We start from the raw sequence: 12,289 nt of genomic DNA, 5'->3' as shown, positions 1-12,289 counted from the left end.
GGGGCTGGGTGCTCGGCCAGGAGGGGCTGGGCCGACACTGCCTAATGCAAGCAAAGCTGCTGGCCTGGAGCTGGCCCCACTCCCCAAGGCAGATGGCCCCAGGCACAAGCTTGCAGCATGCAGTGCCACAACATGAGCAGCTCCGTGCTGGCAGAGGATGCGGTGCCCCAGCCAATCCCCTGGGCAGTGAGGCAGTGGAAAGCCCCAGCCACCGTGCTCCAGGGGGTGTGAGTGGGGACGGGAGCGTTCCCTGCTCCCCAGGGTGAAGGTGGACCTTCCTCCAGCATAATGCACCGCGGGCACAGCTCCTGTTGTGTGGAAGAGCACGCGGTGGGCATGCTGCCTGCATGGGGACACTTGTCTGAACGCCATTGCTCAGCCCGCAGCCCTGGCTCAGGGTGGGGGCAGCCCAACGCTTTGGGCAAAGCAGAGCAGGGCAGAAGGCACCGCCGGGGAAGGGCAGCCCCATGCCCAGGCTGCTCCCAAAGGCACCCAGCAGTGGCAGGGCTCAGCGCCAGGAGGGCACCATGCAGCGGTACCTGCACCTCCACTCAGCCTCCGATCCTTCAGGTGGGCGACTGGCGGGAGCAGGAGGAGGAGGAGGGCAGAGAGAGAACATCAGCTGCAGCGGGGGCTGCACAGGGACACAGGGCTCCTCCTGACCCATGTGCGTGCACACATCTGTGTGGGTGCACACGGACCCGCACACACACACACACACACACACACACAGTCCTCTTACACACACAGCCTGTTCACCCCACACCCCAAACACAAGGACGGGCACCTTGTACACACACAGCACTACAGACACATTTGCAGCCCTCCTTCAGGACGGGCACACGCACGTGCCAGGCTGCTCTGTGGCACACACACACACACACACACACACACACGCACACCCAGGCAGCCCCATGCCCAGCCCTGGCACTCACTGTAGCCCATGCCTTGCAGGAAGTACTTGAAGGCTTCGGTCAGCTTGCCGGGCTGCAGGGAGAGAGAGAAGGAGCTGCACAGCCCCACACCAGCACCAGGACCCCCGTGGGACTCCTGTGCCCACATCAGCCCATCCCTTTATGGACAGGGGCCGCACCAGGCCATGTCTCAGGGGCTGATGGAGGACACTCACCTGTGTCACCTGGGGCAGCCCACCAGAATCCGCCATCTGCACAGAGAAGGTCCCGGTTAGTTCGAGGGACGCCTTTTCCCCCACCCCAAACCCTGGTGCCCACTGGCAGGATCCTACTGCCAGGTCACCCTGCTCACTCCAGTCCCATATGGACCTGGGGCAGGGAGACAAGGAGGGACAGCCTATTGCTGCAGGGCGCTGCACAAACAGTGAGGGCCGCACTGCTCCCCCCATCACCCACTTACCTTCAGAAAAGTGGTGTTTGTGGGATCCAACTTGGAATTACACTCCACCTGTGGGTGAGAGGGAAAAGAACTAGCACCATGGGGTGTCCCACGTCTGGCAGAAGCTGCCCACAGGTCCCAGCACTGGCACATCCCACCCCAGGCAACCACATGTGCCCATGTGCCTGCAAGCATGGATGCCTACAATCACTCACCACACCCTCTTCAGCGGGAGCGTTGTCTCCCACCACCAACATCACAGGGCAGCTGGAAATGAGAGGAGGAACGGGCACAGTCAGGGCTCAGGCTGGGCTCCTTGCCCTGGGCGGTGCCTGTGCAGCTCTTACCGCAGTGTCTTGGCGTTGGGCACAGTGCCGGGCCGGTTGATGTCGAGATCCCTGCGGCTGCAGGAGGAGAGAGAACCAGTGTGAGCATGGAGGCAGGCACAGAGCTGGGGTGTGCCCAGAGAACGGCCCTGTGGAGCCCTGGTGTCCCAGCACACTGTGATCCCCCAGCACACTGCTCCCCTCCCTTCACTCCCAGCTGAAGATGGCAGTGCTGCTGGGTGCTGCTCACCTGTTGTACATGTTGAGGAAGAGCTGGAGGTTGAACTGGTTCACCACGCTGCCAATCTGCTGCCTGTAACTCTGCACCAGCTCCGTGTTGTTCACCAGCTCCTCCTGCACCGGCAGGAGACAGAAATCAGGGCCAGGGCCACCAGGTGCCCATGCCTTGCCCACTGACAGCAGAGCAGAAGGATGAAGGCATGAGTCTCACCCAGCACCGGGTAGGGCTGAGCCCCACATCAGGCAGGAGGGATTCAGGCAGGGCTTTGCCAAGCCCATCCCCAGCACCACAGCACCCAGCACTTGGGGGTAGGGCACAGCCAGGCTGGGATGCTGTGGGGACAGGCGCAGGCAGAACGCAGGGCAGGCAGCCCTTACCTGGCTGAACAAGTGGGACAGGACAGTGTCTGGCAGTGTGCTGGTGAGGCCTGAGAGCTGTGGAGGGAGCACAGGGAGTTACCATCCTGCTGCCGCTGGCTCCTGCCCTGGCACTGCAGGGTGGCATGGGATGGGGGCACAAGGCCCAGGATGCCACCAGAGCATGGAGGGGTTCGAGGTCCTGCCCACCTTGGCAGCTGCCCAGTCAATCCAGCCTTTGCCGTTGGGGTCAATGTTCATGAGGACCAGCCCTTCAACCAGGTCGGGGAAGATGAGCTGCACCAAGCAAGAGGAGGGATGTTCAGCACCAAGAGGCAACGTGCTCACCAGCAGCACTGCCCACTGTGCAGGCGCTACAGCCTGTGTTGGCACAGCACTGCCATCCCAAACCCCCCTGCCCTCCAAAAGTCTTCATAGCTGTGCCTGGGGTGCCAGCTCAGGCTCCTGCCTACATGCTGGGCTGGCAGGAGGCACAGGCAGCTCAGGGCTACTCCATGCAAGCCCCAGACTCACCGCAAACTTGGCCAGCACGTAGGCTCCTGCCCCAACACCGATCCCAATCACATACTTGAACCTGGAAAGCAGAGACGTACATGTGAGGAAACGGTGGGAAACGGCAGGGCATCCCTTCAACGAGGATGGGGCACAAAATGACAGGCAGGTACCGGCCAACCAGAACAACTGCCCCAGCCCCGAGCCCTCCTGCTCCTCTGCTCCCTGCACCAGCTGAGGGGAGGTCAACTCACCCAAAGTGCTGCACCACGCTGGGTAACATGGCAGCCAGCTGGTCCATGGATGGGTACTGGTACCTGCAGCAGGGGGAGCACAGGGAGGTGGTTGCGGGGCCTGTACGGAGCTCACAGCCCTGCTCACCCACCGTATTGCCCACATGGGTAAGCAGGAGGTTGCCCTGTCAAGAACAACCAGTGGGCACGGCAGGTCCCCAGCACAGGCACCTACCCCTGTGGGAACTGCGAGGCTCCTGCCTGCTGGCCTGGTGCATCCACGTGACACACTACAAAGTGCTTTGTGATCTCCTGCATGTCTTCATAGTTGAAGAAGGTGTTGAAACAAAGCTTGTCTGTCAAAGGGAGGCAACGATCAGACACCAAACACCCAGCACGGGGCCCGCTGGGTGCGGGGTGCATGGAGACAGGTCATCCACTGTCCTACTCCTTTGGCCAGGCGCTGATGTGCCACCAAAGCCCCCCACCCCCTCCCTCTGGGTTTCTGGTCCCCACAGCAGACCATGGCTGCTGATAGCAAGGGCTGCATGTCCCTAGCAGGAATTAAATGAATGGGGATAGACACCCAGCACTGCAGGACAAGGCCACGGGGCCTCTAAACAGCCACACTGCTCCCGTCCAGCATGGCCGAGATCATTCCCATCCACCCCATGCTGGCTTCAGAAAGGAGCAGGCTGGTTACAATGGGCAACGTAGCTCCTTCACTGCAGGCACTCACGGTTGAGGCCCACGTCGTGGTACGTCAGGATGGCAGGGCGGTTCCCTTTGGGTGAGCCCCGGATGACCACGTGCAGCAGCCCATAGGGCGTCTCAATGTCGTGTTCCTGGGGGAAGAGGAAAGATGGGTGACATTTGTCCTGCCCCACACAGCCCTCCTGACACTGCCACCCTCCCAAGAGTCGTGTGTGTGTGTGTATCTGTGTGTGTCTGTGTGTGTGTGTGTGTCCGTGGCCACAGGCTTCAGCGTGGCCAGCATCCCAGCAATGCCTTCCCCATGGAAACCATCTGTGGGTAAGCAAGCACCTGCCAGACAGCACCATGGAGATGGCTCCTGGAGCGCAGGGCATGCGGCCCCACAGCCCCTGGGAGGGATGAGACCCGAGCTCCAGGCAGCCCTGAGTCTATGCCAGCAGCAGAGGGCAGAGCACTGCAGATAAACACTGCCAGCCTCCACCAGCTCCACACAGGGCGGAGTTTTCCCAAGCTGGATGCAGCTACTGCATATTTAATAGCAGCCTGTGGATGGCTCCTCTGCAGACTCCCCATGGGATCCACATTTGCTTTCACCATCGACACGAGCAGATTTCAGCTTCTTAGCAGCAGCAATGAGCAAAGTCCATCCAAATGCAGCCCAGCCCCTTCCCAGGAGCCACGGCAGGAAAAGTGCAGCCATGCCCCAGAAAGAGGGTACGGTAAATACAGAGCATCTGGGATGGTGCAGGAGAACTGAGATGGGATGGGAAACAGGAAGGGATGGAGAGTTTGGGATGGGGTGGGCAGATTTAGGGTTGGTGTACAGGATGGGATGGGATCCAGGATGGAATAGGTGTATCGTGGTATGGGACCACGGGATGGGGTGAAGGCATAGAGGTTTCAGATGGAATGAGATGGGGTAGGGTGGTTTGAAATGAGACAAGAGAATTCGGGATGATTGAAGAGGGTTTGGGATGGCAGTGAACATGGGATGGGGCGGGTGGGAAACGGGATAGGACAGGAGGTCTCAGAGGGAAGGAGACCACAGCAGTTCTGGCAACAAGATGAGAGAACAGTGTGACCCACTTGGCCTGGATTCACTGCGCCTGGGGCAAACAGGCAGCGGCCAGATCCCGAACATCGCCATGGGAAATGCCACATCCTGAGCTCAAAATGAGCTAAAATAGCCACAGAATCCCATGTGGAACAGGCATGTTCCACACAGGGACCAGGAACTCCTTGTGCCTGACTTTCTCTTGCTTGGGAGGATGGTGATGGCCAGGGAGAGAGGGGGAGTAAAAGGCAGTTCCTTCCTGACCACCCTCTGACCCTCACTTCAGCCCTGCTAAGGAGGAGGGAGCAGCAGGGACCTCATTGCCAGGACACCTTCAGGGCACAGACGCCCCCAGCTCCCACTCGCTGCCATCAGAGCTTCTCCCATCTGGGGGGTTCCAGCCCGCTGTGCCAGGCCCACAAGGTCACAGCGGTGTAGCTCCATCCTCAAGCCTGAGGATGACCCTGAGAGCTGCAGACCAGCCCCACGGATGGGACGATGCGGGGAGAACGGCCCCTCCACAGCCACGTGGGCTCCTGCAGCCACGCGCCACCAAGGACTGTGAAGGACACAGGGCTCGGGCAGGAGGAGCAGCCTGAGGACGGATGCTCCTCACCATGATGCCTCCCCACGCCGCCAGCTGCTCCCCCAGGGGCTCACAGCACCACAGGACAGGGTGGTGTCATCAAGGGCTCCTTGAGCTGATGCTGAGCTCCCCAAGGACACCCTGACCCAGCTCTCAGCCACAGCCATCACTCCACTCCATGGCTCATGGCACCCATCCCTTCCCTCTCACCTCTCCCTGCAGGTGCTGAGCAGGGACACACGACAGATGGGAAAACTGAGGCAGCAGAACGTCTTGGCCCAAGGTCACCGAGCAGGAGGTGTCCACACGGCCCAGCCCTGGGCACGGGGCTCTCTGTCCCTCCAACACAGCTCCCTCACAGCCCTGACAGCTCCACAGCACAAACCATCTCCTTCCCATTGCTGTGACCCCCACCCATCAGACCAGGCACATCCCTGCCCGCTGCGGCACTGCTGGGTGCACAGCCCTGCCCTCTGCTGCAGATGCGGCTGTGCTCGCTCAGGGGAGAGGCTCGTGATGGAGAGAACGAAGCCAACAAGAAGGGGGTGACTGACAAGCCGTGGCTGCAGCGAGGTGCCGTGGTGCTGCAGCACCCAAACGTGCCCGGCACAGCCCAGCTCCGTGCGGGGCTCAGCATCCGCAGGGTTCCCACTGCCCACCCTGCACAGCAGCCTGTTGCCATCACTGCAGATGCTGCAGAACAGCCGAGGGGTCGCTCCCCGATGGTCACTCCCTGGTCCTCCATCCCCTCAGGCGCTGGGTGGGTGCAGCAGATCCCCCCTGCCCGCACTCATCCCGCAGCTCCGCTCGTCCCGGCCCGGCAGCCCCACAAGATCCGCCAGGCCCGAGGAGGACGCGCTCAAGGACAATGCGGCCCCGAGCCCCGCGCCGCACCAGGGATGCGGTGGATGCGTTGGATGCGGTGGATGCGGTGGATGCGGTGCTGGTGATGCTGCGGGAAGGAAGGGCTCCCCGCTGGGAGCTGCGCCCACCCCATCGGCTGCCCGGCGCACAGCGAGCCCCGCTCGGTGCAGCAGCGCTCCGTCCTGAGTCAGTGGGGCAGGAAACGGGGCAGAACCCACCGGGACAGGCTGCGGCGGTACGTACCCCATCCCAGCACTCGGGCATGGCGAGGACCGTGCGGGTTAAAGGTGCGCAGTCAGGGAGGGCCGGGCGCGGGGTCCCGGCGCAGGACACGGCGCTGCAGCGGACCGGGGTGAAGCGGAGCTCTGCGCCGGCTCAGCCCCTCGCCTCGATTTATAAGGGAGCCCCAGCCCTGCGCTAAGCCCTCCCTCTCCCTTCCCCCTCAGCCGACGTGCAGCCCCAGCAGGTTTGGCCTCCATTGCAGCCGAGTGCCGCGATGCAGCCGGCGCTCAGCCATTGGCTGCCACGCGAATTATTCATGCTCCAATTGGCCCCAAATACCCTTGTTTATGAAGAAAAACGCCTGGCGCCGTGCGGTACCAGCTCCATCTTCCCTCCCTCAGCAGGACAAACAGGCACGGGCGCCCACATGGGGCTGACACCGTGTGTGATGCGGAGCATCCTGCAGGCAGAGCTCGGCGCCCCTCACCTGCACCATGTGTGCACACAGTGCAAACACGCACAGTCATTCCTGAGCCCGCAGCCAGCCAGGCCGGAGCCTGCAGCCGTGCACACGCACAGGGAAGCATTGGTGCACCCACAGACACACACAGCAGGTGATCTATTACTACTACTATTACTGTCTATGCACACATATGCACGTGAAGCCTTGTGCACGCGTGTGGACACACATGAATGTTGCCCCACTATGCCATCCCCTCACCCAGGAGCATAAGAAAGTCTATGCCCAGGGTGGGAAGGTGCACGTATGAAACAAGATACAGTGTGGGTATGTGGCCACAGAGAGGTTACACGACACAAATCCCCCCAGCCCTGCCTGGTGCAGGATGCAGGCACAGCCCTAATTCAGCCCACACCTGGATATCACTATTGGCACGTGAATCAGCCAGAGGAACAGCGCAGCATCCCCAGTGGGTCGGACCACATCCCTGGGCCATGCAGCAGCATCATGCTTGTCTCTCCACCTGCCCACTGCTCACATCCAGTGATGGTTTCTCACCATTGCAGCCCTGTGTCATTCCCCGCACCTACAGCCCAACTCTACTGGCTGATAGTCACAGATGGAAGCCTCCATCCTGCCTGCAAGTCAGGTTGGCTTAGAAACTATGCTCTGCTATGATGAATGACCACGTGGGAGATGGAAGCCCAGGTCCCAACAGACTTTTAGCACAGGAACAAAGCTGTCCACACGTCTATGTGCCATTGTGGCAGCATGTAAGTCCATGGACCCAATGGGAAACATCCCAAGGTACTGAAAGAAGTGGATGATATAATGGTGAAACTCTTCCCTCAGTTATTCTCCAATGGTCTTAGGAATATGGAGATGTCCCGGGCAACAGGAAGCTGGAAAATGTTGTCTTTGTTTTTCAGGAATGGTAAGAAAAATCACCATTTCCAGGCCTGGCAGCATCAATTCAGTTTCTGGTACAATTAGGGAGAAGATAGTTCTCCCTAAAACACTCGAAACACTCCAGCAGCACGGCATCAGCAACACCACCTGCTTCTCCCTCCTCACCCCTGCCTTGGTGATAACAGCCTGTTCCCATCGGCTCTGCAAACCACACCTCCCTGCATCCTGACAGGACTCTGCTGTGCCACTCCACACACGTGGGTGATGGAGGCTGAAGGGGCCAGTCCTAAAAGCCTGGGCACTGTGTCTGCCCAAACAGGCACTGAGGCTCTCCTGCCCGTCCAGCAGAGTGACTGAAATCAGCTTAAGTTGCTCCTCACAGGAGCTGGGAGTTCAGCATAGGAGCTGAGAAGACGCAGCCAGCACTGGCAAGCCTCAGCTCACCAATGTATGCTGTGCAGTACCCTTACAGGGACCTGGGAAAGCACACGCTGTGCTCCAGCCTTCCTGCTGCTGGAAGAGGGACAGGCAACAAGCCAGGGAGCAGCAGCCCACATCCCAGTCCCTGTGTACTGACAGCCCAGTTGCCATCAGGGGAGCACGGCACAGGCTGAGCCCAAGACAGAAGTAGGGACTGAAATACAAGCTGGAACCAGGTGCAAGCAGAGCCTGCGGGGACTCACAGCCACAGCCTCCTGCTGCCGGGCAGCCCCAAGGCCAGGCTGCTTCAGGAGAGCTGGGCCGGGCAGGGGCAGTGCTCTGCCTCCCAAAAAGAGAAAGACACTTTCACCCACTCTTGTGTAACTGGGGAGCTGGCATCACCCAGGGAACCATTGCCATGGCAATGGCAGAAGGGCTGGAAAAGCAGCCTGGTTTTTAGAAGAAAACACCAGTCCTAAATAGGTTTTGTCCCCGGCTCGTTGCCAAGTGCCCACCAGCCACATCCGACCGCCAGCACCAAGTGCTGCAGTAGGCGACAAGCCAGCACCCCCCGGGCTCTGCAGGCAGACCCACAGCCACGGCCCCCTTCCCACAGCACAGGCACCAAGCAGCCAGCGCCTGGCCCAAGCTCTGGGGCAAGAGACAACTCGTCCACCCTCACAGCCAGTCCTACCTTCCAGTCTGTGTCTGCAGCAGAGAGGAACACGTCCGAGTTCTCCTGTGGGAGAAGAAGAGCCATTAGATACTGAGGGCTGGAGCGCACCAGTGTCTGAGTCCTGGCAGCCAACACGCAGCTTGGAGCCAGAGCTGTCCCCCAACTCACCAGCTCAGCATCCTGGCCACGCAGCAGCGGCTTCTCCTCAGTGAAGCGCAGCTCATGCAGCCCCGCCATGGTCATCTCCTGCAGCAGCAGCCCTGTCCGAGGGGAGGGAGACATCAGCACCCTGCGGGGTCCTGCTTCTGCTGTCCCTCAGCCCTTCTGCCCAGAAAGCCACATTAGCTCCCATCCACTTGGCCAGCGGGGCCCGCTGCACTGGCTTGGGCTGGGGCTGCAGTAAACCCAGCTTTGAGGCCAGGAATGGAAGTGAGGGCTGGCAGCACCTGGAAGAGCTCAGCTCCCACCCGGCTCCAGCTCTCCAGTTAAGGGCTCGGGCAGACTGGGAGAGCAGAGTGTGTGTCAGTGCTGGTCACTCTGTGAGTACACAGCCTGGGGCGACAGTGGTCCCATTTCCACGGCAGCTCCCAGCATTGGCCAGAGAGATGGGTCAATGTCTGAGCTGCGTGCAGGCTGTGGGCAGACAGTGTGGGAGCAAAGGAGAGCTCCCTGCAGAGCCAGACCGAGGTGTGACATTTCTCAGCCACGCAGAGGGACGCTCTGAGCAGCAGGAATGGCTCCGTCAGGGAGCAGAGCCCACCCAAAGGTGGCAATGATGGGAGGAAGCCAAACCTGGAGCCTTTACCCACACAGCTCTCCCCTCATCTACAGAGTAAGGGCTTGCAGGGATGGTGCTCGCTGTGTGTGGGGCTGTGTGCTGCTGAGCAGGGCACCGAGGCTTTGTACACCCCAATGCCAGCAGTGCCAGCATACCCCCAGATATCAGCACAGCTCAGGAAGCAAAGGGGAGCGAGGGGCTGCACAGTAGCTGGTCACACTCAGACAATGACAAAGACAAAGGGAATGGGGACAGAGACAGTGCAGGCTGCCCTGTGTATGCTCAGGGTGGGTCCCAGCAGGTCCCATGGCCACCCGTTCCCCATTGCCAAGCGTCCGGCCGTATTCCTGCTGCTTCCCACACAATCCCTCCATGGAGCCCAGCGAGGACAGGTCTGTGCCAGCGCCAAGCAGAAGCAGCCCCCGCTCCATCAGCCAGGCCTGCTGCGTGCTCTGCTCAGCACCTCACCTGAGGCAGCCCCAGCTGGAGCTGCAGAACTACAGTAACATCACAGGGTGTGCTCAGCCCTGCCCCAGCCACCCAGAGCACAGAAGTGATGGGAAGCTTCCCTCCAGAGCTGTGTTCTGCTAATCCAACCGAGTTTTCAGCTGTAAAACCGAGCGGGCTCTGCCACCTGGCTGCTCTCTGCAGCAACCACACTTTGCTCAGCTCTCTGGGAGCAGTCCAACAAACCAGAGAGGTTTGGAAGCAGAAGCAGCAGCACAAAGCCTCCCAGAGCTCCTGCAGCCCCAGTCCCACAGCAGCTCCAGCCCTGTGCCCCATCTCAAGGGAGGGAAGGTTAAAAAGTGGGGGGAAATTGGCCTCACCGGGAGCCAGGTCTGGAAGAGCAGGAGAGTCGTGCACTGACAGCACCGACCGCTGCGTGGCCGCAGTCACAGGGCGGCTGGGGACAGCACTTAGCGCACGGTCGGTGCCTTCGTTAATTAAAGCCGATAATCAGAGGGAGGGAGGCTGAGCGATGAGGAACGGCCCCGTGATCTTGGTGTGTGGTGGGGGGAACACCGGCCCATGGGAGGCATGGCAGAACCCCACTCCAACCAGCATCCTCAGAGCAGAATGACAGCCATCAGGAGCAGTTATAGGCTCAGGAGCAGGAGGGGAGCTAAGGGTCAGCGTTGGGGATCTCCATAACAGGGAGCCCCAGGGGTGCTGCAGCCCCGCAGCAGGAATCACAGCCACATCGTGGCTCCCTGGAGGTGCCCAGCAGTGCCAGTGGGCAGCCCCAGGCTGTGGGCCCAGCCAGTGGCAGCATGGGGACCCTCCAAGTCCTGCCCAGCTCCAAGCTGCCCAGGATGGACGTGCTGGCCGAGGAGATGCCAGCAGGGCTGGCACTGAGCACTTTCCCCTCCAGCTCACCCCAATACTCCCCAGCAGATCCATCCCCAGGTGTTCCCACTCCGCCTTCCCCACGTGGTGCCAACCCGTCCTGAGCAGAGCTGGGGCACATTTCCTCCCTAATCCCAAACCCATCCCAAACAGAGCACAGCACCAACCAGCTGCACAGCCAAGCAGCAGCTGAGGGCCAGGAGCACAGTGCCCTGCTGCTCCCCTGAAGGCACTGCTGTGTAGGACACACTGTGTGCGCTGCCAGGAGCAATTGAAGCGACCCCTTTTCCATTTCCCTCTTTTCAACGGATCAGACACGTGCCCAGGAACCACCCACCCTGGGCTCTCACAGCACGGCAGCACAAACCCCTGCAAACAGCCTTTTCCCTGCACCTTCCAGGGCTGAGCCGAGGAAGGGAGATGCAATCGGCCGCTGCGGCTCTGCCCTGCGGGGCCCTGGCACCGCGGAGATGCAGATGGAGGCAGCCCCGTCGGCTCTGCCTTCCCTGGCAACCTGCAGCCCAGTGCTCACTTATTGAAAGAGAATCAGCAAACGGCAAGGAAACGCATTACTGCTCACTGTCATACTTCTCATCCCAGTGAGGCCGCAGGAAGAGTTTAACAGTGGTGACCAGAAGGCAGGTGACCCCCAGGGGCCGCCCTGCTGCCCCCCGTGTGCTGCCCAGCGTGGCACCCCGGGGTGCCGGCACAGCTCCTCGGGGTGAATGGAGCGGCGTGCGGCAGACGGGGATGGGGGGGAGAAACCAAAGGAACGGGGCTGCTGGAAAACCTCACAGCGCACGGCGTGGGCCCCCTGCCACCCCCCGGCGCAGGACAAGCCCCCACAGCCGGGTCGAGGCTGACCGGGGAAGCTGGCAGGGGGGCTGCTGGCCCCGAGGCTGAGCCGCAGGATGCTCCGGCAGCCCCGCACAAGGACCCCGCAGCCCTCATAACCTCCCCAGCCCACGCGGGGCCACGAGCGCTTCGAGCCCGAGGGCTGAGGCAGCAAAGAACGGAGCCACCGCGAAGCTGAGCCCCAACCTTCGGATGGGATGCGAATGGAACGATGCGGCAGCGCGACCCGCCGTGCCCCCGGGGCTCGGGTACCTGTGAGCAGCTCGATCTTGTGCCGGAGAACCTTCATGCCGGGCCGGCGGCCCCGGCGCGGGGAGCGAGCGGAGCCGGAGCGGAGCGGAGAGGAGCGGAACCGAGCGGAGCGGAGAGCGCAGGGCGGCGC

General features: G+C 61.4%; 1 protein-coding gene across 5 annotated transcripts in view; it reads right to left on the bottom strand.

Annotated features, from left to right (window-relative positions):
* NDRG4 (NDRG family member 4) overlaps positions 1-12,289 on the bottom strand; it is a 14,449-nt gene extending 2,160 nt beyond the window's left edge. Inside the window, exons 1-16 of one of the 5 annotated variants that reach the window (XM_015873551.3) lie at positions 12,160-12,289; positions 9,096-9,187; positions 8,946-8,990; positions 3,762-3,867; positions 3,258-3,378; positions 3,044-3,106; positions 2,811-2,871; positions 2,487-2,573; positions 2,298-2,354; positions 1,930-2,033; positions 1,701-1,757; positions 1,569-1,620; positions 1,375-1,422; positions 1,130-1,165; positions 936-987; positions 540-578 (exon numbers count right to left, since the gene is read on the bottom strand). In XM_015873551.3, the coding sequence (XP_015729037.2) occupies positions 540-578; positions 936-987; positions 1,130-1,165; positions 1,375-1,422; positions 1,569-1,620; positions 1,701-1,757; positions 1,930-2,033; positions 2,298-2,354; positions 2,487-2,573; positions 2,811-2,871; positions 3,044-3,106; positions 3,258-3,378; positions 3,762-3,867; positions 8,946-8,990; positions 9,096-9,187; positions 12,160-12,196 (1,057 nt within the window). In that variant the 5' untranslated portion in view covers positions 12,197-12,289. Of the gene's footprint in view, positions 1-539; positions 579-935; positions 988-1,129; positions 1,166-1,374; positions 1,423-1,568; positions 1,621-1,700; positions 1,758-1,929; positions 2,034-2,297; positions 2,355-2,486; positions 2,574-2,810; positions 2,872-3,043; positions 3,107-3,257; positions 3,379-3,761; positions 3,868-6,483; positions 6,610-8,945; positions 8,991-9,095; positions 9,188-9,373; positions 9,470-12,159 lie in introns of those variants that run through there. The other 4 variants (XM_015873552.3, XM_085551006.1, XM_015873553.3 and 1 more) reach the window with 4 other exon arrangements.

The sequence above is a fragment of the Coturnix japonica genome, chromosome 6, assembly GCF_054131305.1.
Source record: "Coturnix japonica strain WE chromosome 6, WE-NBRP24, whole genome shotgun sequence".
NCBI classification, from domain to species: Eukaryota; Metazoa; Chordata; class Aves; order Galliformes; family Phasianidae; genus Coturnix; species Coturnix japonica.
Note: the sequence above shows the minus strand (reverse complement) of the source record. Positions and strands in the feature narration are given on the sequence as shown.